The sequence below is a fragment of the Branchiostoma floridae genome, unplaced genomic scaffold, assembly GCF_000003815.2.
Source record: "Branchiostoma floridae strain S238N-H82 unplaced genomic scaffold, Bfl_VNyyK Sc7u5tJ_1383, whole genome shotgun sequence".
Lineage (NCBI taxonomy): Eukaryota > Metazoa > Chordata > Leptocardii > Amphioxiformes > Branchiostomatidae > Branchiostoma > Branchiostoma floridae.
The window spans coordinates 69,601-94,837 of NW_023365710.1; the positions used below are offsets into that span (position 1 = coordinate 69,601).

Consider the following 25,237-nt stretch of genomic DNA (forward strand, 5'->3'; position numbering starts at 1 on the left):
ACGTATTCCGTGGATTGGCCGGCATCTCTTCGGGATAGATTATAGCTTTCAACCGCCTGGGTAGAATTTGGGACTCGTAAGTAGTCTTGTACGATAACGTGACTTCGATTGGCAAAATGCAGTGGTAGAAAGGTCCTACTACACCAAAAAGAGACTCCTGCCAATCCATTGCAAACTAGATGCTAGAGTAAGAATGTGTCTAGAGAAGAAGTTAATGCGAAGAAACGTTTTACGTGTGTCATACATAGAATGATTTAGAATGGTCTTTTATATTCTTAATCACTGCCCTCTCCATCACATGTAGGTAGCGAACACCACGTCAACCCACGCCCAATGGGAAGCACCACACCCAGGTCTGTACTACTGCACGGTTATCGCCTTCAACCGTGCGCTGGAGCCATCAGAACCTGTCTGCTCCGACGGTGTGACCGTAGACGTGACACCGCCCGTCATAACAGACCTGGTGGTGGACAATCTGCACTACATACCGGGAGTCATCAGAGGCACGGACGGTGACGTCTGGATGATTGACAGCAGCGGATTCAGGCAACCAATTGTCGAACCGTCTCCAGTATGCAGGTACAAAAATATATATCTAGAAAAAAATCAACTAAGTAACCACAAAAAATTCATTTCAAGCGAACTTATCGATCTCCTTTCTATTCTCCAAAAGCAATGTTTCTCAGCAAATGGATGACGTCAGCCTGTGGTCTGCTCTTGAGCTACCGTTGAACGGAACAGAACATCCGGGGTATACAGACAGCGACTGTCTTTCAATCGGCCCCTTTTCCGGCAATGCTTACTTATCAAGGGAGAACATGGTACGGTCCTTTTGTTTTTGTTTTGTTTGTTTGTTTGTCTTCATATTCATATAGAGCCGTATAGCTTCAAAATCCTTAACGTATATTTACCCCATATTTTTTACGAGAATCGGATTTAACGTTTATGCTATTTCCCTTTTCTAACCAGTTGTCACTACGATGGAACGGTGAGGACCCTGACAGTGAAGTGTACGACTACGAGGTTGGGCTCAGCAGCACGCCGTCTCCTGATCTCCCCGACATCATGCCGTTCACATCCACTAACGCTCACTCCCACTTCATGACGTACCATCCCAACCTGGATGAAGGGAAGCAGTTCTACCTAGTCCTGAAGGCTTTCAACAGGGCACAGATGTCTGTTACTAAGGTGAGTTTTGTTAAATATATCTCATACGTGTCTTGCTTATTCGTGGCGTCGAATGGTAAGATTGAGAAGCCATTGATTTCAATACTAGCGTGATTGGCTAGACGTTATGTCCTTGTGGTCCTTCACATGGCTTTCCTTACTTCACCATGGTGTAGGAGAGTAAGGGTGGTAAAAGGAGAGATATTGTCTCCGCCTTCCAATACCACGCGCTAGACATAGTAGATTAACAACCCATTTACGTGCCCTACGGCCTGAAGGGCGGAGAAGTACCTTTTAATACCTTGACTATCTTACTAATGGTGAATGATCCAATTAGCTGTCTTCTCTTCTTCACACAGACCTTGGGGCCTGTCATTGTTGACGTGACTCCACCAGAATTCTCTGGCCCGATCAATGTAACGCTGGAAGAAAACAACGAGACTCAGTCTTTGGTTGCCAGGTGGGATTCTAGACCGACGTCGGTCCACGACATCGACGATACAAGGAGAATGTACAAATTTGAGTACTCTGTTGGTAGGTTTTCGTAGTGCTGTTGATGTAGCGGCATTATGATTCATTTATTCCACTATTCAGTTGATTTCATGGTATGCAAATTGTTGACTCTCTTATTGTACATCATGACATGCCGTTGTCTCTTCTTGGACAACAGGCAAATCTATATTCACGCGTTTTATATATTATTCACTTTTGCACTCAGGCCATCACCCTGGTACAACTGAAGTACTGGATTTCGCGCCATTGCTAGCTGATGACAGGTTTTGTAACGTTACGTCTCCACCGACGTGTGTGTCCATCCCGCTATCATCCCTGGACTGGCATCTTCACGGCCAGCACACGTACTACGTGTCCGTCCGGGTGGAGAACGCTGCAGGCCTCAGCACGGTGGTGACGTCACAGCCGTACGTGCACGTTGTGGGCGTCCCGTCACGGGGAGTCGTGATGGAACTTGATCCAGAAGCAGGAGAACCTTCTGTCTTCGGGGTAAGCCGGGAGTCGTTTGATAATTGCATGTACAAGTTAAGTTCTTTCAGCACGACAACAGTTTATTTTTGAATGTACTCCACTTTTAAGTTACCGCATGGCGGCGTTGCGACAAGGGGAATACTGTCCCAAACGTGACTGAGTCATCTAGTCTTTGTTCATGATTTGTGAAATATCCGAATTTGAAATTTACTGTGTGCCTGTAATAACAGTAATTTTCCGGAAAATGACTTACCAACCTAATAAATCAACTAGTATTAACGAAACCATACACGTTATCGTTAAATAGTAGAATGCCCAGAGTTGCTTGCGACACCTTTTCAAACCGGGGCCCGACCGGGCAGCTTTCGTTTCCAAAAACAGCCAGACCGAGCCCCGGTTTGGAAATGTGACGTTAGCCTTAATGGTCTACCGTATGTTTAGACAAACTTTGTTATTGCGTTTTAGAATCCTGCTGACATAGATATCCAGTGCAGAACTGACACCATCAGCTGCGCATGGCTGGGGTTCGCACATCCACATCAGGACGTCACCTACCAGGTGGGCATCGGAACGCAGCCTGGAACGGCAGACGTCGCCTCATTCACGGACGTCGAACAGAACACTAGCTTCACAGCCCACAACCTGAATCTGGACACTTTTCAGGTAAGACTTTCCAGTTATTGGCTCAAAACAGAACAAGTAATAGTCATGCCTTCAGCCTACGATTGATGTCTTCAAAAACGTATTTTCACAGGACTGTCGAACTTGTTATCAACAAGCACAGTAAGGGTGTCTTCGGTGGATACTTCTAGAGAACACTTGCATAGATGTGCAAAATTAGGTGTGTCAGACCGTTCAGTGTAATATAACCAGCCGCTGTCGCGCTTTGTGCCTGCGAAGCCGGTGTGATACGATGAAGGGCGGTTATACCGGTTTTATAGATACAGATACAGGTACAGATACAGATACTAGAAATGCATTTGTTGCGTGGAGACATACATGCATTTATGGTAGGTATTTCAATAGTTGTGTTATGGCTTTCCTTACGTTTTGTGGTTATTGAAATCTCTCAAATTTTCAGACCTATTACGTCACCGTCGTGGCTGGTACGGAATCCGGAAACATCTCAGTGACGTCAGACGGAGTTCTGGTCCTAAAGGATGATGACGTCATCAATGGGACGGAAGTCTTCGATGGTCTTGGCTGCAACATGGGTACGAATTTCATACATACATCTACAGTGGTCTAGTTCAATCTACTTAATGCAATATTTAGTCCCAACTTGAATGCAGATTACATGCATTGTATGTAAATTCTACTATTTATTTTTATTCTCTGCAGCAATACAATCATGATGTCGTTATCAGCCCTGGAAAATTAGCTTCATTTTGGGCTGAAGCCAAAAGGGCATTTCAATATAAACTCAATCAACTCAAAATGCATTTACATCCCTTTCAGATACTAACAGGACTTTCCTCCATCACACTGATGTCAGCCATGTTGGATGCTCAGAAGACAAAGACTTCCAGATTTCTACAACAGCCGTTGAGGCCCATTGGACCATTCCCGACACCGTGAAGCCATTCTTGCGCCGGGTTGAGTGGGCTGTGGAGAGGGAAGTGACACTGGGCGGGTAAGTATGAAGATGGCTGATTTCCATGCTCATTGGACGTTGGACAGTATGATTTGATTCAATACGGCGCGGTCACATTTTTTCGTAGGTCGCAGAACTTTCGAGTAGGCTGTGACAGAACCAACAGCCCACAGACTTTCAGCTGGGTTTTGAAGGTTGAATTGCTGATTCATTAGTCATTACAATGGTTGCAATTAGAATATTACATCTAACAGACTGCAACTCATATGAGACGAGCACATCTAATTGCATTTCTTTGATTGTCCCAGAGTGCCCTCATGGACACGAATCACAGACTTCAGGAACATGCAGATGTCCAGTCATGGCGGGTGGACAGGACTGTTCCTCCTAAACACGAATCGGTACCGGTCTGTGGTCAAGTTGTGCCACCTATCCGGATGTTTCCAGGTAGAGTCCATTCCAAGACACCATGAGGGTTTTTAGGCGATATTTATAATTAGTCTGAATTATTTTGAATAAAAGAATATCTGAGCCACAATAATTAAATTATTTTAAAAAAAATTGACTGAGAAAGTACTCATATATTTGAATTCCTTTGAATATTTTAGAAACATTTTGAAAGTAACTGTACAAAAATATCTTTATTTAGAATAATTGTGAAACCTCTGTGTGATTATTTCACATTTATAAATATTTACAAAAAATGGTTAACCTGGCCAAATGGTTAAATTAGTTTATTGCCCCCATAAAAGTAAGCCCTATTGTTGTATCTGTATATTTTTAGATTTCACTGCTGGGCACTGGTGGATCCTTTGTGGAGGGCCATTGTTGCATGGCACCCAACCATACTTTGCAAGGATGTGTGAATTGCTATCTTCCCAGCCCACTGAACCATTTACAAAAAATGGTAGAAAATGGTAAATAATGGTAGAATGCTGTTATCAGTATTTAGAAACCATTAGAAGTATCCAATTCCACACGATGAATATTTCCAAAGTTTTACAGGACCAGGGAAATATTTATAAAGTTGAAACAGTGTTACAAATATTTCTGAAGTATCAAATGTCCTAGACATATAATTACAAAACTTTAAAATCAATTCTTAACAATGGCCACAAACATCCGCATGGTGTCTTGGAATGGACTCTATAAAACATGCATACCTTATTTCGTTTTATATTGTTTCATTAAAATCCAGAAGATCACGGACATTACCAAACAAGTCTTCTTAGTTAGCTTTTACGGTAAAACGTCTGTTACAAGTGATGTCACTAACTGATTTCATTTTCGTTTGGGTGGGAATTTCTTGCAGCCCGTACATAGTGATGGATTCACGGTACTCCACAACCCTCCGACTCCGGGACATATCAGCTCCGTCGGGTACGACAGGGCGTCAAAGGTGTTAGAGTTCACATGGCAGCAGTTTGGCCATGAGGACACAGCCCCACTAGTGGATTCATTGATCAACTACGAGTGGAACTTGGCAACGGAGATGTCCTCAAGGGGTTCGGCTTATGGTGGCATAATTCTACCCTGGCAAACTATCCAAACGAAAATGGTGATCGCAGGCCATGTAAGTATAGTTCATGTAATTGGCACTGAGTACAATTAGGCATAATTGTATGATATGAAAACAACGCATATCATACTGATATGATATGATATATGTGACAATTCATACATTGTTAATATAGGACAATGTACAAAAATGCCCTAATTCCATCAGTAATAGTGCATTTTTTCACATACCCCATGATCGTAGGTATTGAGGTTAGTGAGGTACATTAGCCTTGTGGTATGCTTCTTATGTAGCACAAGCTGCCGTATGTTGTACCTTGTATAGTTGCTGTGCTTTAAAGTTTGTCATTGTCATACTGTATACTATATGATACGAAATACAACATGGCAGCGTAATTCCAAATTCTACACATGAGGCCAGCAATTGCCTTCTAAACATGTTTTCAGGACACGTTGAACAATTTTTCCTTTTCTTCCTAGCTCACTCATGAGGTAACATTGGATGACGACTTAGACTTCACCCATTGCCTCCGACTGCTCATCCGAGGGTACAACAGGGTGGGTCTGTACTCTACCGCCGCTCGGGACGTGCTGGACTGTGATTCGCCCGACCCGAGCCTCATCACTCCACCCACGGTCATCGACGCTGTAGGGACTTTGGAATCAACACACATAAGGTGCGATAAGTAACCAGAAATTTGGGTAAAGGACTAGAGATGTATTTCGATACAACGATTTTATACAAGTACTACTCCAAGTTACATCGACACCAAGGTGAATAGTTTCATCAGCATGGTAACTCACTGAGTATAGAGAGTTCTTCATCCATAATCAGGAGGAATTTTTCTGCCGAAGTTTCGGTAGACATGTACCGTCAACCGCCTTCCTTATAGCAATACTTACTAGTAGAATAAACTCTACGCCTGTCATGATGCGGGAAGGGGGAGGGGGGCTACAAGTTGAGTCACGTTTGGGACCGCATTCTCGCACCAGTCAGTATTGCCCTGAAGAAGGTGACAGACGAACCTATTCTTGTCAATATGTCGATAGTCTAATTGTGGGACCTATGGACTCAAAACGTGATGAAATATCCAACTTTGTAGTGCGCTGTACCTCCCACAAAGTGATAAATAGCGCCATCTAGTTGCAGTGTAAAATATTACCCCAAGGAAGGTGATAGCCAAAGCAATTCCTGTTAAACTTTCGATAGTAAAAAATAGTTTTGAATATCCGCTTTCATTTACAGTGATGTTCACCTCCCACAAAATGATAAATGGCCGGTCCCCGACCAGGAGTTCACGCCCGCCCGTGACAAACTGTTCGCGGTCTGGCCGACACTGCGGCACGGACACTACCGGTGGAAGGTGGTCTCTGACGACGCCATTCAAAACTGGGCCTATGTCGCTCCCCGTCACGGCCTGAAGTACCCAGATTACGACTGCAGTGCCCCACAGGTTTTGGCTTGTGGAGAAACTGAGGTAAGGTTTTATATCGCAACGAATGTTGTGAATTATGCTGGGAGAAGGTAGCAGGAAATGCTTCGCCAGCGTCACTTGTAGGCATCCTTCCATCTTTGCAGATGATGGTAAAGCATCTGCCTATTTGTTGCCTGTTGTTCGCACTTAAGGCACTAAACATCAATGAAAATTATGCCAAGGAAATGAAGCACCCGATAGGATACCTGTTATACATGTTATCTTACAATCCATGCTTTATTACTTACGACTTTATTCGCTATCTTCCTTCAGGAAAACTTTGTGAACGTCCCAGACATAGAGCTGTTACACGGAAGGAGGTACCACATCTGTGTCCACGCGAACGCGACAGTTCTGCAGTTCGAGTTGTTCGACCAGTCCCTGGAGGAGGTAGACTCCTGTTCTAACGGTATCACCGTGGATCTCACCCCTCCACTGCCGGGGCACGTGTGGGTCAACGATAAGAACACACAATTCCAGGTAAATAGTACTGTTATATACTCCAGGTATATAACAGCTACTAAGAAGAAAACTATTATTGGATTCGCATGTTACATTATACATGTACCTACGCATTCCCACCCCACACAAACATTACAAATTAAAGCAACTTTTGTTTTCTTGTCAGACGTCAACCTCAGAGATGATAATCTACTGGGACGCGTTTGTTGACGTTGAGGAGCACGGCAGATCGTCGCATCATAGCGGGATTCACAAGTATGAAGTTGCCATTGGTAAGTACGTAATCTGCACGTAACGTCTTATGGATACAACGTTTCTTGTTCAATCTTACATTTCAAGTGTTAATCATAACTAAATTAAGAAGTTTGACACTATTAGGTTGAACTTGTATTTGTTCTAAAAGAAAGGATATTGATATTTTTTCTTGGCAGGTACCAGTCCAAATGGTGTTGACATTCAGGACTACATTGATGTTGGCGTTACAAACATGGCAACAGTGCATGGCCTTCACTTGTATTCAGGGCACACCTACTATGCAACTGTTAGAGGTAAAGGATGGTCAATTTTGTTGGTACTTTGCTGTTCACAGATGATAGCTCTGTCTTACATATATGAAGATATGATATTTCGAGTAATAGAAAAATTCCTGTACAAGGTTCTTATCTTTCAGTTGTCTTCTATGCACGTACTGTTACCGAATACTAGTAGTAATCACCAAGCAGATTTACAGGTATCAAAAGTGACAAAGCAGTTGCTATAGGTAAGCTTTTCCACGCCTTTACTGTATTATTGAAAATATATGTTTGCCGTAGCGACTGACTATGTTGGCCTGACCGTGACGAGCGTGTCCCGGGGAGTGACAGTGGACGTCTCGGCACCTGTTGTGACTGATGCTGAGATAGATGTAGGAGGCCGGTACCTTCTCTCTACGTCATCTGTGTCTGCCAGCTGGGATAGAGTCTTCATGGATCCTGAGAGCGGTAGGTTTGTGCAATAAAACATTAGCGTCACCTGAGGGTTGGCAAACTTTTACACGTGGTTTTAATGTATTTTTTATCCTTGTTAAGAAAGTCAATGATATATGTCCCAACTACTGTCAGTTTACCTGTGTTGTAGTTGAGTAGCATAACTCAATAAAGTATGGATTGACCTTGTATGCATGGGTTAGGTATTTTTGATTACCTTATTTTTTTTTATTAAAAGAAATGATTAAAATGATTACATTTCGACATTTCGGGCTACAGAACTATCCGTTCTTATATCGTTTGTTATGGACATTGCATGCGCACGATTTTGTCACAATTACATAGCAAACTAAAAGTTCTTTTTCTGTAAGACATGTGAATATATGTTTACTGTATTGTTTAGGCATGTCGTACTATGAGTGGTGCGTGGGATCCCAGCCCGGCCACTGTGACATGATGGCGCTCACCAGGACAGAGTTAGAGGAGGCCATGTCAGACTCCGCACTGGACCTACATCTGCAGGAGGGACATGCGTACTACATATCTGTAATGGTAGGTCATTATGGACAAGATGTAAGGAGACCAGATTGTCCGGCTCTGATGGCATTTTGTGTTTATCGCAAAATGCCATCATAAGTGGACATTGAGACGTCGTTAATAGCAAAATACCATAAAAATGGAATCAATTATATGATATTACTTTTCCAGGACATCGTATTGAAAAGTGATCTAGTAAGTGATGCAGATGCAGGTCTTCATTAATCATCGCCTCAAGAAGTTCATCGTTGTACAATTCTGTGCATGCTTATTGGGCATCAAAATGGTCATTGCCACAAAACGGATAAACACGACACATGGACAATGTACTTTATTATAAACATAAGTTCATTCTGCCCGTTTGTTTCCAGGGTTACAATGGACCTGGCCTGTCGTCCTCTGCCACCTCCTGGGCAACGGTGGTGGAGACGTCTCCTCCCGCGGCAGGGTTTGTGTACGACGGTGGGTCTGGTGGGGACAGGCATGATGAGGACTTCCAGGTAATATTACTTGTTGGTACATGTAGTTCAAAGGTATATCTTCTTCGTTTGGCCTTGAACCTGCAAACAAGTGATAAATTCACGCACGCACAATCTGTGGTCCGGAGGGCCTGACATGCTACAACACCTATACCATAATTTGTGACGGGTAGTGAGAGACGGTATCTGATGAATGGACAGATATCGATCATACACGTCTCCTGCTCTTTGATGTGCTATCCACCGATTTAAACAATGTTTTCAGTTTAGTTCTGTTGCTTCAAGAGAACATAATCGAACGCCCGTTCAGTAAACGGGGTTTTGATTGCACTAGATACATGGTAACTACCACATTAGCAGCAGATAAAGACCAACGATCAACTAATGATTACACCACAGACGGACATAGAAACCCTATATGCCTGGTGGGAAGGTTTCCACGACCCCCACACGGCTCTAATTGGTTTCACTTGGAGCATCGGCACATGTCCCGGATGTGATGACGTCATGGAGACTGAAGATATCGGTTTACTTCAAGGTTGGTCACAACTATACTGCGTTTTTTCTCTTTAATTCTGCAACAGGTGTGCAAATCATAACTTTTACGGTAGTAGTAAGTTACGGCTCTTGTGTTACGGAAATGTGCAGTTCTTGGCACATTCGCGAACCAAATTCATGTGCGCTTGACAAATTAGCCGATCACCGTCAAACAAAGAAATGTGGATTTAAGTGTCTCTCCTAAGGCCACAACATCAGGGTATGTCAGAGTATCATGCCTGGAATCTTTTCGTTTTTCGCTACATTAAAGTAGACACATGGTTCTTTTGCTACTTGGTTAATGCATGGATCTTATTACGATATGCTCTCTACAGAAGCATCTGCGGATCACTTGAGTCTTGTTCCTGGAAAAAGATACTACGTCACAGTGGTGGCCTGTAACGCAGCCGACCTGTGCTCTTCTGCAACATCCGATGGTGTCATCATCGACAACTCACCTCCAGTGGTGGGGACGGTGTCTGATGGAGTGGACGACATGGACTTGTCTTTCCAAGCATCGAGGTTAGTTATCATGCAGGATTCCATCCTTGTGGGGGGACCAAATCAGAATTTAGAGATTGCGTGATCATGCGTCATCATTACACATTGAGACGAAAGACATTGATTATACAAGCATGTATGATAAAGATTTACTCTGTCCACAGGACATTCCTGGGAGCTCATTGGTTCGGTTTCCACGATCCTCACTCTGGTTTGTCTCACTACGAGTGGCGTGCAGGCACGACTCCTGGCGGAGATGACGTGCACTCCACCTCAAGACTACATCTCACGGAGATGGCGTATATCTCCAGTGTTGACCCACCGCTGCCAATTGGTCAGGCAGTCTACGTCACGGTTAGGGCTTACAACAAAGTAGGTACGTCACGAACGGTACGAGAATAGCTGTGTACGCATTAGATCTTATTAGCTATGAGTCATACTAATGCGTCATTGGTGTCTACTTTCTGTCTATAGGGCTGTTCGTGGAAAGATCGTCCAATGGAGTCACAGTTGACGACACACCTCCTGTTTTTGTCGGCAGACCTTCGTTTGACTTACAGCACGGGTCAATCATAGCAGAAAGCCAGGTAAACTAAAGCACATTTCAATTACGTTAAAAATGTAACACGTGATGTAGCAGAAACAGATGGAACTTCTGAAGAGTTGATAACAAAGTAAACGTTTCTCTAGGTGTGGAGAACAACTCTGTCCGTTACCTGGGAGGTCAGTGACCCCGACAGTCCCCTGGAGCGGCAGCACCTGTCAGTCTTCACTCATCACCAGACAGACGTGGACATCGAGCCGGTACAGGTCAGGTTTACAACATGTATTTCACAGTCAACAAAACTTTCAGGTTTCTTCACTTACTTGTAATCTTAATTACATGGTTTTATTGTGTCCATTTCGACGTAACAGAACGTCTGGTACCACCAATGACAGTGCCTATGTTCTATGACGAGACAGATTGTCGGCTCGATGCGGGACTACAAGTTCACCATCCTGACCCTGCATGACGGGAACACGTACTCTGTACGGGTGGTCACGTGTAACATGGCGCGGCTGTGCACGTCTGCGGAGACGGAGGGACTTCTGGTGAGTCGGTACTTCATTGGAAGTAGTACGTTTCATAATATTTAAGTTGAAATTTGTAGTATAACGTCTTTATCTAATAATGAAGAAACTTATGTTCTAGGATTTGTTCATTGACATCAGAAGGGTATATGTCTGTGTACATTTCGAAAATAATTTCCTCAGGTTGGTTAATTATAGGATATTATGGAAGAATTCTTTTACACAATCAGTACTCACTTTGCATTCGTTTCGATGTCTCTCACTGGAGTGCTGCTTCTCGCCCCTATATGTAGCCGATGTAGGTGGCGCTTTTGTGGCGAGAACACAATCCAAAACGTGGATAACGGGACGGATACAACTACTACTGTCAGTCTATAACGGGACGAGAGGTATATAATCTTAGCTACGTTTAGGATTGTGTTGACTCGTCGCAAAAGCGCCACCTACAAAAGAATTGTCCTATGTCTATGTACATTGGATAGGGAATGACGAACTCTAAATGTAATTAAGTGTCATTGGTGGCAGGAGAATTCTAACAGTTCTTAAACCAATACTTTTGTGCCAGATCGACTCGACTCCCCCGACCGTGGGCACGTTTGCTGTCCACACGGAGCACGCGGCGCAGCTGTCCCGTCACCAGGACAGCTGGATGGGGTACCAGCAGCAGAACGGAACAGCCCCTCCTCACGTCAGGCTGGCCTGGCTCGGCTTCTCCGACATCCACACCGGCATCCAGACTTATCACGTCACCGTCGGGTCAGAGTTCAGCGGCAGGGACCTATCGGTATACACACTTTGCATTGATGATGACTGCGACTTGAATAGTTCGTCCCAACATGTCATCCATGCGTTTCTCTACCACTGTGAAATATCATTCGCCTGTAACAACGTTAAGTGTAACTTGCTGCCATTACAAACGAAGAAATCTAGAAGAGTAAGGTGCAACATCAATAGCTGATTGCTGTCCGTCCACCAAGTCTGTAGTAGAACTACATGAATAACGCTCAAAGATTCTCACTCATCTTAGAACTAGTGATCTTTTCATTGAAATATCTAACGAAAAAGTGTTGTCGGGAACATTGAGAGCTAACTTTTGCCGTCAACAGACAAATGTCGTATTCTGGGTATTTTGGGTATGAGCGTTGCTCAAGTTACTATCTATGTTTCACCTGGTTTATTGTTTTTTTTTTCAGAATGGCGAGGTGGTTATTTCCCATCAGAACGGTACAGCTCACGAGGACGAAGGTATCATACAGACAGCTCCTGTCAACATCAGCAGGGACCTGACTCCGGGGGAACATGTCTACATCTCACTGTGGGCTGTCAACAAGGTAACGGTGGCTTTATTTCACAATCACGATGGCTCTTGACGCAATTCGATTGTCAATGGTTTTCTTAGAAGCACATATGGATGTCGCAGTATGAGATAACAGGAAGACAGGAAGATAACAGGAAGATCTATAATATTGGCCATAGGTGGTCCTAGCTAGGACAGGGCTAGCTTGGTTAAATCTCGCTTATAGCAGCCCGCCCAACATCCGCCGGCCCCCCGCGGGGAGGGGCCAGTTACAGCCCTGGACAGCAGAGTTTGTGTTACACAGACTAGGACAGGGCCACCCCACATATGGTTCTGATAAGAGTTCAATAAAGGGACAGACCACATCAGTTCTGACCAGGCAACCAAAGAGTGCACGTCTCATCTTATTCTTCCCTACAGTTATTGAAAAACAACCGGTTTCTTGCATAGAAACCGTAATAAGAGTGCGGCGCGGAGCAATATTGAACACTGAGAAACCAAGAATCTCATACACGACGTGAAATATGAATAGTTTTATGGTCTTGGCAAAATGTAACACAACTATCATAATGTCTATTTCACACATTACATACACTACTCTCGTAAACATGCCATCCTCGTGTTTATGAATAGTTTGAAACAGTTTACTTTAATACCGGTCCCAGCAAAGTTGAAGATAAAAACTTTATGACTCAAGGACGGGCTCTTATTTCTCAGGTTGGACTGGAAAGTCTTGAAGCACACGATGCATTTGAAGTGGTACCGTCCAGCCCTCACAGCGGCGTCCTGTCATTGGTCAGGAGATGTGACGCGGAGTCGTGTGAAGGAGACTGCACATGCGCACCACAGAATCAAAAGTGTGCAGCACCAGAAACTGGATGCAATACTGTTACAGGTAAACTATATTGCGTTAAACTGAGAGTCATAAACGTGCACTGCTGCTGCATTGCTCTATCATTCACGTTACTTGGAAACAGACAAGTAAATATGCATGATTTACTATCGAAAGGCAGTGGAGACTTAGCAAATAAATACAAAGGCATCACAACTATACGTTTTTTTATTTGACGCCATAAGCGCAATGTTGGATTACAGCGTACATTTGTAAAAGTAATTAACACACAAAGATGCTTGTATAATCTAATTAACTACCAATTTGGTCACCAAGGGATTTAAATTATAATCATTATGACGTCAATGTAGAGTCTATGTTGTAATCCTTTCCAACGTCTTAACGCGTACCATCGATATTCAATAAAGACTAGCTGATAATACAAAATCTGACCCGCCACAGACCCCACCACGTACCAGCAGGTCCTTGTGTATGACGTAACAGACCTGCGCAGTCAGGAGCCTGCAGATGCTGACGTCACGCCTTCCCAGTGTGCACTAGCGGCTCGCTGGGAAATCCTTCCCGGAGGAAAACAGATAAAAAGGTAATGTTAAGATACAGCCTTCACCTGAAGACTTATAAGTTGGTACATTCACTACAGTCGTGGCGCTTTCAAGAGCACATGGTTTAATACGTTGTATTGATGTTTGTTAATATGTTATTTTGTATATTTAGATTAATTCATATTATGTATATTCAAAGCAAAATTGCCATAACCAAATGATATTTTATCCGTATGAAATATGTTGCAGCTGCATGATGAGTGTCGTTTTATGTTATCTGTACAGGTTTGAGTGGAGCGCCGGTCAGTCCGGTGAAGACCCCGGAAGTCTGCTGTTCGACACTGTGAATGACAGGATCTGGTTTGATGTGGGACTCAGGAACAGAGCTGTGCTGAGTATGCCTCGGGATGGACGTGAGTACATCTATCTGTCTCTTACAGGTTATCCGTCTAAGAAGTATTAAACTTTCTAATCAATCAATAAATCAAGCAAGCAAGCAATTCATTTAACATGGTAATATATAGTAGTTTAACTACTGGCTCGGCAGCCGGAAAATCAAATGAACAGGAAATCCCTATTGCTAGGCAAAATCATTATCCCACTCTTCTTCTTCGTCAATCGAACTCAAAGGAGAACGTTTTTCTGTACAACTAGGACTAGAACTAGGCCGCGCCGTAACTGGTCCATGTGTTTGAAATTAATTTTCAGAATTCAGAAATGACATCATGATTTGAAATGTATGGTGACGTAAAAAAATTGCATTTTATTCAGTTCTTCTCAGGCCGGAAGTTAAGTACGTGTTTCACGTGCGGGCCTGGTACGGCAGCCACGAGTACCTGGACTTTCAGTCGGACGGGATCCTAACAGACTTCACTCCACCCGCTGTGTCAAAGTCAAGAAAGGTGACGTACCTTACAAACCTATCATAATGATTGTTGATACACTACAAAAGCACTACGTTAATCGTGATGCTACGCCGATGTACGATTATTCAAAACATACCACATTTTCCAAGTTTTCTGTACAACTAATGGTTATGACATTACGCTATACCAAGTACCACAAGAAAGAATGATAGTTCACATTTTATATTCCTGCATAACTTTTTGACAAAGATGAAATAGCAAGTAGCAACCATAACATAACAACGAATCGTCTCGCCGTAGGTGAATGACCTTGCGGACGTTGACCAGGTAGTTGACGTTGACTTCAGTAACAGCACCTCCCAGCTGGGTGTGGGGTGGAGGAACGTCTTTATGGACCAGGAAGTGGGCGTGGCGTATTTCCTGGTGTCCCTCAGCACGTTTCCCGGAGGTAAATGTACAATAGAACTTTTTCCTTCTCATGTTTGTTGTTTTGGATGCAAAACGCGATGTCCAGATTTCTATTATTTGTCCTTCCGATCACACAGTTCTGTAGACTGTTTTAATTACCGATTAATCTGAGCACTATGTTTAAATGGAGCGTTTTCTTAATGCAAATACTCAGGAGAAGACATCGTTCCGTTCAGCCGCTTTAATCTATCTTCTACCACGAATGAAGTCCTTCTAGACGGCCTCACACTTGAACCCAATGTGAAGTACTACAGTAACGTCAAGGCCTTCAACCGTGCAGGGATGCACACAACTGTCAGCTCCGATGGCTTCTTAGTAAGTATATTTGTATCAATCAATTTTATTAGATATTTGTATGGCATAAAATGCATTCATACATGTACCAAACTTTCATGGAAGCTTCATTGTAGTGGTCTTGAGTTTAGTTGTAGAAGGTAACTATTAGTGTAGTTTTAGTGATTCTGGATAGACAACAATACTGATACTATACAGAAATACTGTGCAGTGTACGATGTAGCAACACCCACAGCAGGGTTGTTAAGATGTTCACTACTTCTCCTAGGTTGATATAGATAGCCCCACAGCAGGAGTTGTTCAGGACGGATTGGGTGTCCATGACGCGGACTACCAGAATAGCAGCTGCCGTGTAGCGGCCACCTGGCGAGGCTTCTCTGACCTGCAGTCCTTCATACATCATTACACCTGCTGCTTCGGCACCGCACCTGGACGTGATGACGTCTCTACCTGTGCAGACGTTGGGCTGAGATTGTCTGAAGCCAGAGATATTTCATGTACTCTTCACAATGGTAAGATAATGCAAACTAAGGCACAATTACACGAGTTGACACAATTATCAACTGGAGACCTGACGTAACTGTGTTGGTGGAGCCATGACGTATCACATGTAAACACATGATATTAAACCAAGAGCACAACCTGGCACCCAAGGAAATGCGAGTACACACCAAACAAACAGATAAAACCGAAATCTGCATTTTCATGGAAATAATGAAAATTAATTGTCCAAATAGTTGTCTTTCTCATGTCACGCATTTTTTAATTCTTGGCATTCTAGATTTATGTAGATTTTGAAGATCACTTTAGAACAATGTCTATTGACCCCAGGTACCAGGTACTACGCGACCGTGTACGCTGTGGATGCGTCTGGTCTGTGGTCTGCTCCAGCCTTCTCTGATGGAGTCACTGTGGACACCACAGCCCCGGTACCTATGGAGAAATACAGCTTCGGACAGAACCTGCTGTCTAACCCTTCGTTTGAAGATGTACAGGTTAGCACATAATGTTATAACGATGTGCATAGGAAAGGAAAATGAATCTACATCAAATACAAAAGAAAACCCAAACGGAAATACTACCCAAATCTATTTCCACAGGATAGATTTTTTTACAGAGAGGAATGATGATGATGCACCATGAAACTCTATCGCTACGTTTGTTAAACTTGTTTTTTGACGATGTAGCCGTACATTTATGCCTCTCTTTTCTTTTTTTCCCTTGAACATAGACTACCGGAAACATTGAACTCCCGGCATCATGGTTTACATCAGGAATCGCCAACGTCTCTTCCCCGAGTCAAGCCATCAGCCAAGATGGCCGCAGTTACCTCCTTCTCCTGGGGTCCGTCTCCCAGGCTGTCAGCACGACTCCAGGAGACAAATATCGTCTCACCTTCCACGCCTCACCCGTCTTCCCTTCTCACACTCCGGTCCTTTCTCAAGAGGGGTATGTGCAAGGTCCCGGCATGCACCGCGTCTTCAAACTGTACCAGCGCCCGTCTCACCTGGAGGGCACACAGCTGCAGCTGGACACGAACATCACCTGGCACCGCCACGTGTTCTACTTCACAGCTGTGCACACTGTGTCAAACGTCACTATCGGTTCGGCAGGTGTCTGGAACGGTATTGCACTGGACAACGTCAATGTGAGTTGCGATTTCTTGTGGTAACTTTATATCTTCAGTGATAAAAGGTGAAGATCTTTAAACGATGTTTGTTGGAAGTGACAGATAATACTGATCCACAGAGAGACTCCCTACAATTTAAGACGAAGCAAACGTTCCCTGAATCTACATGTAAATCAAGCACTTGCACAAGTGTCCTGATTTATTTACATCAATATGTATAGCGATTGGTGCCTAGGTCTAGGATACATGTATATCCATTTTTGCAAGAGGTATTGTCGTCGGGATGTCCATCGCACAAGGAGGTAATATACTAAGACATATGTAACCTTCTTGATTTTTACAACCTCTCTGACTGTTTTCTAGGTGTACCTACACGTAGACCAGTAAGGTACAACTTTTACTATCCACTTACAGGTTGAGAGATTGCAGCTCGGTTCTGCTGATCCCAACGCCACCGCCACCCAGCCCAGTCCTGTCCGCCTGCACACCAGGTTCGTACACAGCTGGGCATCCGTGCACGCCGCCTGGGACTTTGTGGACCCTGAAAGTCTCATCATAGACTACAGCTGGGCTATCGGCACTGCAAGAGGTGGGCGACTTTTTACTTTATACGCCCAATGACGCCAGCCATGCCAATCTGTTAAGCTTTACTTGATAGACGCAATGGCGAAGACTAAAGATATCCCCGATAAATTCCTCCACTTGCAGGTACTCAAAAGCAATGAGTAGATCGTATATAGGTGACGCAAAAAAACAACACCTGTTTAGAAATAGAAGCATAGAACATATCAACCATCCAGTACTCCCTTGACAAAATATGAGTTCAAATTTGAGAAAGTAGCATTCTGAACAATTTGAAATCTTTTAACAAACTCTGACTTTTGCTATTTACAGGAGGAACACAGCTACAGGCGTACAGATCCGTCGGTAGAAACACGCATGCCCAGAACAGTGACATCCGCCTGGACCATGGAGCCTTTCTCCACGTGACCGTGGTGGCAGAGAACGCGGCAGAGCTGCGGTCAGTCGTGTACTCGGACCCGGTCCTGGTGGACCTCACACCGCCAGTTATCACTGATGTTAAGGTACTTTTTCCAGACCTCTTTCTTCCCTTAATAAAGTATTGACCTTGAGTTTATTGCGTATTTATATCAAAATGCTGACCTATCAAAATGTGTCTGATAAGATAAGCTGACGAAGACCGCCCTTATTCTTTCTAGGACGGAAGTCATTTGGAGGACTTGGACTACCAGAACACGTCCGTTATTTCCCTGTACTGGGATGTGCGGGATGACGAGAGCGGGTTGGACTTTTGTGACTGGACAATCGGTAAGTCTTTCTGTATTTCACCTCAAATGGATCCAAACGCGGTAGACTGTACATGTATCCACATGGTGTTTTATAAATTCACTCAATATATCGTTACGCCTTGGAAGATGTGTTGAGAAGATGTGTGTATGCTACGACATAATATTTGAACAGTGACAAGAACGTCGATGAATGTTATACATACATATACTAAGATACACCAAATAATAGTTAACTCAAGCAAAAGGATAACTGCCAAATCATATCCAGTTGCTTGAGTAACTATCATTTAGAATATGACAAGAAGTTGGCTAAGTATCCATCCGAGTAATGTGCTTTTCTGTTGTGTGACGTTGCAGGCCTCTCCCCTGGCTCCGGAGAACTCCAGCCTTTTGTCCGCCTGCCGTCTGCCCAGCCCGCCGTTTGTGACCTGAGTGGTAACCTGACCCACGGACAGACGGTCTACCCAACGGTCCGCTGTACCAACCATGCCGGGGTGTCTTCTCACGTCACGTCAGACGGCGTCACTGTTGCACTACAGCCACCAGAAAGGTGTAGCATCGTCACTGAACTATCGTTTTTGTGTAGTGATCAACTATACTAAATGCTGTTCTTTTTTTGGCAGCATCAACGCATGTGAGAACTTTTAGAGCATTCATCTTTGTAGTCAAGTGTTTTAGAATATGATATTTCTTAAATGACTTGATCGATAATATACTAAGGCAGGGGCCGGCGTCTTTTGCTTGAGTCAGATTACCAAACCGGTGCCCAGTCGGGCAGCTTGCGGGGAAAGAAAGACATGATGATGATGATATGAAATACAATGATATTCAACAAAAGTACAAAGCTTACAAAGATAGCCCTAAGAATGATTTGTGTTATAAGTTCTTTATACACTTAATATTCGTTCCTGCAAAAAGCACGACCGGGCCCCGGTTTGGAATGTAACTGGCCCTATGTATAACAATAGCGTTACTACACTGCGATTTCTTCTTGTTTTTACATTGTATACCGATGTTCTTTTCAAGCGAACACGCTATAGTTCAAACGGTGGTGAGTTCTTCATCTTACTACCCGATCCGGGGTCAACACCAGGCCGCTACTGATGCCGTCCACGTGACCTGGTCTGGGTTCTTCGATGAGTCTGGTATTCACCACTATCAGGTAAGGGGTTGATCCTTGGGTTGACGTAACGTTAACGTTTTGTCACAGAGGTTTGTTTGAGATTAAGAAATATCTATTATAATGACTGCCACGCACACTGTGCTCAATTGTAGTTTTTGGTTCTTAAGAGTCGTAAGTCGTTTTGACGAAAGGTCGCCCTTATGACTTCCTGTACGTCAGAGCGACGGCTTGCTAAAATAAAGGCGTGTGTCACATGATTAGGTAACCTCGTCATTGGTTAAGGGGCAAAGTGAAGTACAACGAACTTTGATACGCATCGACTCCATGGCGCGAAATACGAAGAGAAAGACGCGGTCAATTTGCAAGGAAAGAAAACCGCGGCTCTGATTACTATGACAACTGTTATGTCATAACAGACGAATTTATATGTACTAGTATTTTCCAAAACATATTATACATTTTTCTACTTAGAGAATAAGTGTAATTCAAAAATCAACGACACAGACTTTACTTATAGTCATTATTCTTTATTTTGTATAATTTATTAGTCAGTAATAGTGAAAACATTTGTCAGCATTCCATCATAAAGAATATCATCGTATTTAGGTCAATGCCATTACTAAATTCCTTACCTTCACTGTACGTCGTTTGACATCTCAGAGATTATATTTTTTGGATATAACTATCAGTAGAGTTTAATGAGAACTGTGACGTGTTGTATATGGGGCTTCGTATTACCAACATCTGGTAATTTGTAGCAAGAGTGGTGTTATAATTACATGAAGGATTTTAGATGAAAAGGAACGTGCTACGTTGTAGCCGTGTTTGCGGCAATTGATTTGATTTTTTTAGTCAGCCATGAACATTGGGAACAATTTGCAGCCAGAAAGAGGTTATAATCATATGTAAGATAAGTAGGTGGAAACCGTGTTTGGGACAACTGATTTGATAGATGAACATTAGAAACAGCTCAAACACGGGTCTACCGTGTAACCGTTGTATTGTTCAACAACTTGTTTTTGCGTGGTGGGTGAGTCCAGACAACTTACAGGAGGTTCCAGAGGACCGCCAGGATTACCACCAACACCACGAGGACTTTGAGAATCCTGGTGATTCCTGCATCATCATCTTCAGGCGTGGCGCGCGTTTTGGTCGGGTACATGACGCGGTTCATCTGCGTCTGGATCGCCTTCTTGGCGCCCTTCCACGCCCCAGGTCCCATCAGGCGGTACTGGTACGACGTGCACGGGCCGAAGTAGCACTCCAGGGCCAAACGAGGGTCGGAGAAGAAAAGACTCTTGAAATCCGGTTTGACTCCGATCTCTATAGCAACGTCGTCCATGATAGGGATGTAGTCTACCTGGATGGTATGTCGTGGAGACTGGTAGTACCGCTTGGCCATGTCGCTTTTCTTCTGCATGATGTTGTCGAGCATCGCACCTTGGGGTGGGAGCTTGGTGGTCCCCTTGAAGACTCTCGTGGCCCAGCGACTCATGATCTCGGAGATCGGCATGAGCGCGCCAAGAGGTTGGACGAAACCAATGAAACTAAGAGTGGGCGGATTCAACTTCGGTGGGAATACATACTTGTAGAGGGAAACTTCGTTTGCCTCTGCCTTCAAGACAGACTCGTCGACGAAGTCGAAGTCGAAGCGGTACCCTGTGCAAAATACGACGGCGTCGATGTCATCTTCCACCGTGTCGTCCTCGAAGACGACGCCGGTCTTGGTGAAGCGCTTGATGTTGGGCTTGACGATGACGGAGCCTGTGATGATGCGGTTAGGCAAGTCGTCGCTAACGGTGGGATGACCACCCAAGGGAGAGTGCTTCGGCTTGAGACCGTACACGGAGTGGTCAAAGCGCTGGTTGAGTAGATATTTTGCGAACCATACTTTGAACCATAACGGCAGGGCGTCAGCCCAGCGGCGAGTGCCCCAGATGTCGAGGGGAAGGCCTTGAGACGCGACCCGGTTGGCCACCCAGCTGCCCCTCCTGGTGCTCAGGAAAAGCTGAGAAAGGAAACCGAGTATGACTCCAACTAAATGGTTGGACAGCGCATATACATTTTGGACTTTTATCAAACACAATCTACCTTCTACCACCTATATTAGTACGATATGCAATACACTGAGGTATTAAAGCACAAACTGGCCGTTCACCTATAAATAATTGAAGTGCGTGGGATGAGTTTCCAATTATGTTAGGTCACATGTACAATCCGTGGCCCTGCCGGGCAGTTTTGGGCAACCAAACGCACGAAATGATCCAAAAATTATTCAAGATCATGCGTTGTGAATATTTTTTGATATTCATTTTTTTTTCGTTTTCTCAAACAGACTGGCCGGGCCCCGGTTTGAAAAGATAACCCCGGCTTTGATCAGAGAAGAAGTCTTGCTTGTTTGGTTTTGTTATTTGTTATTTCTAAGTTCGTGCTCGAAGGCTAATTGCAAATACATGTAGATGTACAAGTGACAAGTGCTAATTGCACGCACAAGTGACAATGGACAGTTATGTGAAGTTTTCTACTCTGATACTAGTGTTGGCTATTTCTAAACAGGCTGGGTTTGACTTATTTTTTGCAAGCAGAGGGAGACGAAAGCCCCACCTTTTCTAAAATTTATGGGTTCTGCGATTTCAAGAGAATAGTGGATTTCTGTCTTTGTGGCTTCTCTAAACAGAGTGATTTTTTCGGTTTGGTTGAATGGACATTTGGAATTAAAATGTGTTTCGTCTCCCGCTGCTTTAGAATAAAACATACCTGCTTAGTGTGCCGGCTGAGTTCCACGGAGACGTCTCCACCGGAGTTACCGATCCCGATGACGATAACTCGCTTGTTCTCGTAGCCCTTGAAGTCCTTGTAGTCGTGACTGAAGGAAGGAGCACAAAGACAGGGTTACCATGGATCAATTCTTAATAAGACACGGCCTAGTCAGGCTATCAAAGGCATCTTAAGCTACAACCCGTTGTACGTGCAGATACGTGCTGTCTACGTGCCAAAACGTGGGCAATCTTTGGGGATTCGTAAGTGTAAGTATACCGCCTCCGTACCAAATCGTAGGGAATCCGACGGATTTTCGAGCACGCAGACATGCCGTAGAACTTTACGTACAGCCTGAACGTTTTCAGAAATACGAGGCGGACGTGGCCTCCTAAAAAAAAACCTTACAGACAAATTGCACGTACGGCGGGTTGTGCCATCCTAACAGCTTGATAAATATCATTGATTGCACTTTTGGAATCGAACGTAGGCTAATGTAACGAAATGATGGATCACGGCTGCAATCTAAGGATTACCTGCGATACCGTAGTCCTGTCGGAGTGTGTAAAGACGTGCCGATATCGGCGGATATCGAAAAACGGCGTTCTAAAGGGCCCGTAGCTTAATTATATTAATTGGTGGAAGTTTGCAAAGGTATAAAGATGATCTTTTTCTTGGACAATTTTGTGATATATAAGACATTTATACAAGACAATGCTTTCGATATCGTTAGACATTATTAGCAATGTCTAACCTTACCGAAACATTATTCTTTGTTCGATATGATTATCCTTTTAATGAGATTAATAGGTTTACAGCTTTGAATTTGAAGAATTGATCGTCTAAAATCTACCTGTGGGTGGTTTGTCCCTGGAACTCGTCAAACCCCGGAAAGCTGTCCCTGGGATAGTGTGGGTACGCGTGGTGTCCTGTACACACCATCACGGCATCGTACACCTCCGTGGTGGTCTCGTTCTTGTCCTGCATACGGATTATAAACCATTAAGCTAAGGGCACAACCCGACGTACGTGCAAATACGTACTGTCTACGCGTGCCAAAACGTGGGCAATCTTTTGGGATCCGTAGGTGATAAGTACCGCCTACGTACGAACGCGTAGGGAATCCGACGAATCTTGGAGCACACAGAAACGCCGTAGAGCTTTACGTGCAGGCAAAACTCGGTGTGCCATCGGGCTGCGGATTCGCGCCTGCCCTGAACGTTTTCAGAAATACCTGCCACCCCCCCCCCCCCCAAAAAAAACGTACGGAAAAATTGCACGTGCGGCGGGTTGTGCCCTTAGCTCAAGTCTTCCACTCATTTCTATCCTCTTTCTACAACATTTGATGTATTATCGGGGGTATTTGCAGCGGTTTTACGTCCAAAACATACCTCATCAGTGTAGGTAATGTCCCACTGCCCAGTTTCTGCAAAGTCCTCTCTCGGTTTCACATGATCAACGTGGTGCCGGAATCTGGCAAGGAACATGTACAACTGTAATTAATGTGTCGTTGCCATTTGATTATTACTAACTAATTGACATCGGATTTAAAACTGTATGGATCAGAAACGTTATCCGTATATCATTACGTGTTTGAGTATATTCTTAGTGTTTACATTATTTGGTACAAGTGGATTACTGCCAGGCCTGTATCTCTCGGTTTATTTTGGCCCAGAGTTCTACTGGCCCAACACTGCCGATGAATAGGCGGAGAGAGCGAGAACAAAAACGCACAAGTGGAAAAGTGCATTGCTGACAGTCATCAACATCTATTTATTCTTTAAACAACACGTACGTTTCATGGACTATGATCTTGTTCAAACATAATGCCACGTTGGCTGGTTACCATAATGCAAAATTTCAGGCAGGGACATGCAAGCAGTGTTCTTTCCTAATATCAAGAAAGCAACTGGAACAATCAATACAAATTAAAAATGCCGTCTTGTTGCTGTATTTTCTATCGGTGTGTTTGGTAAAAAGAAGGCCACATTAGGTGCATTGCGATTTGTGTCCAAACTACCTATTTTCTGACAAAGGCTATTTGACATACGGACGCTCAAATGTAGCTAGATCTACCATGAAATCATACAATAGAAGCACGAACTGATGATTCCATGACAGTAACGCTTACATCAGAAGTATTCTGCAGCAGTATATGATTCGTCATTAACAAATAAGCAGAATAAGACGAGTTACATTTGCCTTACCTGATGTGTTTCATGAGGTCAAAGTTGTCCGCGTACATCTTGAAATACTTTTGGACCAAGGAGTGGTGCATGAAGTTGGGATACTCCTTGGGGATGGGGAAGTCGCTGTAACACATCATCTCCTTACTGGCGTTGATGACCGTGGAGCGGTAGACGCTGGCAAAGCCGGGCAGGGCTTCTTCCTTGAAGTTCCAGAGTCCGCCGATGTCGGTTCCCTTCTCGAAGCAGACGGGCTGCAGCCCCTCGTCCAGGCAGCACTTGATGGCTGTCAGCCCGCTTGCTCCAGAGCCGATTACTGCTACTTTCTTTGCCATTGCCAGGAATGTATACTCTATTACATTTTTGGCTTCTCAAGAGTCATACACGTTTAACGAAAGGTCCCCCCTTAAGACTGCAAGTGCGTCAGAGCGACGGTTTGCTATAAAGGCGTGTGTCACCTGATTATTGGTTAGGGGCAAAGTCAAGTACAACGAACTTTGACACGCCTCGACTCCATGGCGCGAAATACGAAGAGAAAGACGCGGTCAATGTGCAAGGAAAGAAAACGACGCCCTTATCACTGTGCGCCAGAAGACTGCTGTGTCATACCAGACGAATATC

At 44.0% G+C, this 25,237-nt stretch overlaps 2 protein-coding genes across 2 annotated transcripts in view; one reads left to right on the plus strand and one right to left on the minus strand.

Annotated features, from left to right (window-relative positions):
- Positions 1–25,237, plus strand: part of LOC118407508 — a 42,430-nt gene that overhangs the window by 13,816 nt on the left and 3,377 nt on the right. The window contains exons 13-51 of the mRNA XM_035807986.1: positions 305–579; positions 674–821; positions 970–1,188; positions 1,527–1,701; positions 1,886–2,169; positions 2,617–2,814; positions 3,233–3,365; positions 3,610–3,784; positions 4,054–4,192; positions 5,058–5,318; positions 5,744–5,940; positions 6,510–6,741; positions 7,012–7,218; positions 7,367–7,472; positions 8,013–8,180; positions 8,569–8,717; positions 9,074–9,202; positions 9,539–9,719; positions 10,054–10,240; positions 10,384–10,595; positions 10,694–10,806; positions 10,910–11,029; positions 11,183–11,311; positions 11,856–12,074; positions 12,484–12,621; positions 13,305–13,482; positions 13,882–14,023; positions 14,268–14,395; positions 14,754–14,884; positions 15,149–15,296; positions 15,471–15,631; positions 15,879–16,122; positions 16,442–16,605; positions 16,842–17,258; positions 17,655–17,829; positions 18,135–18,325; positions 18,461–18,569; positions 18,908–19,100; positions 19,577–19,712. Of these exons, the coding sequence (XP_035663879.1) occupies positions 305–579; positions 674–821; positions 970–1,188; positions 1,527–1,701; positions 1,886–2,169; positions 2,617–2,814; positions 3,233–3,365; positions 3,610–3,784; positions 4,054–4,192; positions 5,058–5,318; positions 5,744–5,940; positions 6,510–6,741; positions 7,012–7,218; positions 7,367–7,472; positions 8,013–8,180; positions 8,569–8,717; positions 9,074–9,202; positions 9,539–9,719; positions 10,054–10,240; positions 10,384–10,595; positions 10,694–10,806; positions 10,910–11,029; positions 11,183–11,311; positions 11,856–12,074; positions 12,484–12,621; positions 13,305–13,482; positions 13,882–14,023; positions 14,268–14,395; positions 14,754–14,884; positions 15,149–15,296; positions 15,471–15,631; positions 15,879–16,122; positions 16,442–16,605; positions 16,842–17,258; positions 17,655–17,829; positions 18,135–18,325; positions 18,461–18,569; positions 18,908–19,100; positions 19,577–19,712 (7,011 nt within the window). The remainder of the gene's footprint in view (positions 1–304; positions 580–673; positions 822–969; positions 1,189–1,526; positions 1,702–1,885; positions 2,170–2,616; positions 2,815–3,232; positions 3,366–3,609; positions 3,785–4,053; positions 4,193–5,057; positions 5,319–5,743; positions 5,941–6,509; positions 6,742–7,011; positions 7,219–7,366; positions 7,473–8,012; positions 8,181–8,568; positions 8,718–9,073; positions 9,203–9,538; positions 9,720–10,053; positions 10,241–10,383; positions 10,596–10,693; positions 10,807–10,909; positions 11,030–11,182; positions 11,312–11,855; positions 12,075–12,483; positions 12,622–13,304; positions 13,483–13,881; positions 14,024–14,267; positions 14,396–14,753; positions 14,885–15,148; positions 15,297–15,470; positions 15,632–15,878; positions 16,123–16,441; positions 16,606–16,841; positions 17,259–17,654; positions 17,830–18,134; positions 18,326–18,460; positions 18,570–18,907; positions 19,101–19,576; positions 19,713–25,237) is intronic.
- Positions 20,180–25,179, minus strand: LOC118407504 (flavin-containing monooxygenase 5-like). The gene is made up of 5 exons (XM_035807981.1): positions 24,638–25,179; positions 23,822–23,903; positions 23,284–23,411; positions 22,431–22,539; positions 20,180–21,681 (listed from the first exon to the last, which is right to left on the minus strand). Exons 1-5 carry the CDS (start codon positions 24,949–24,951, stop codon positions 20,719–20,721), a joined length of 1,596 nt encoding a protein of 531 aa, XP_035663874.1. The 5' UTR covers positions 24,952–25,179; the 3' UTR covers positions 20,180–20,718.

Excerpts from the sequence above, each read along its gene's own strand:
- LOC118407504 (XM_035807981.1), bottom strand. The coding sequence starts at position 24,951 with ATGGCAAAGAAAGTAGCAGTAATCGGCTCTGGAGCAAGCGGGCTGACA. Across the intron at positions 23,904-24,637 it reads GACCTCATGAAACACATCAG|ATTCCGGCACCACGTTGATC; the intron begins GTAAGGCAAATG and ends GTTCCTTGCCAG. Across the intron at positions 22,540-23,283 it reads CAGGGACAAACCACCCACAG|TCACGACTACAAGGACTTCA; the intron begins GTAGATTTTAGA and ends TCCTTCCTTCAG.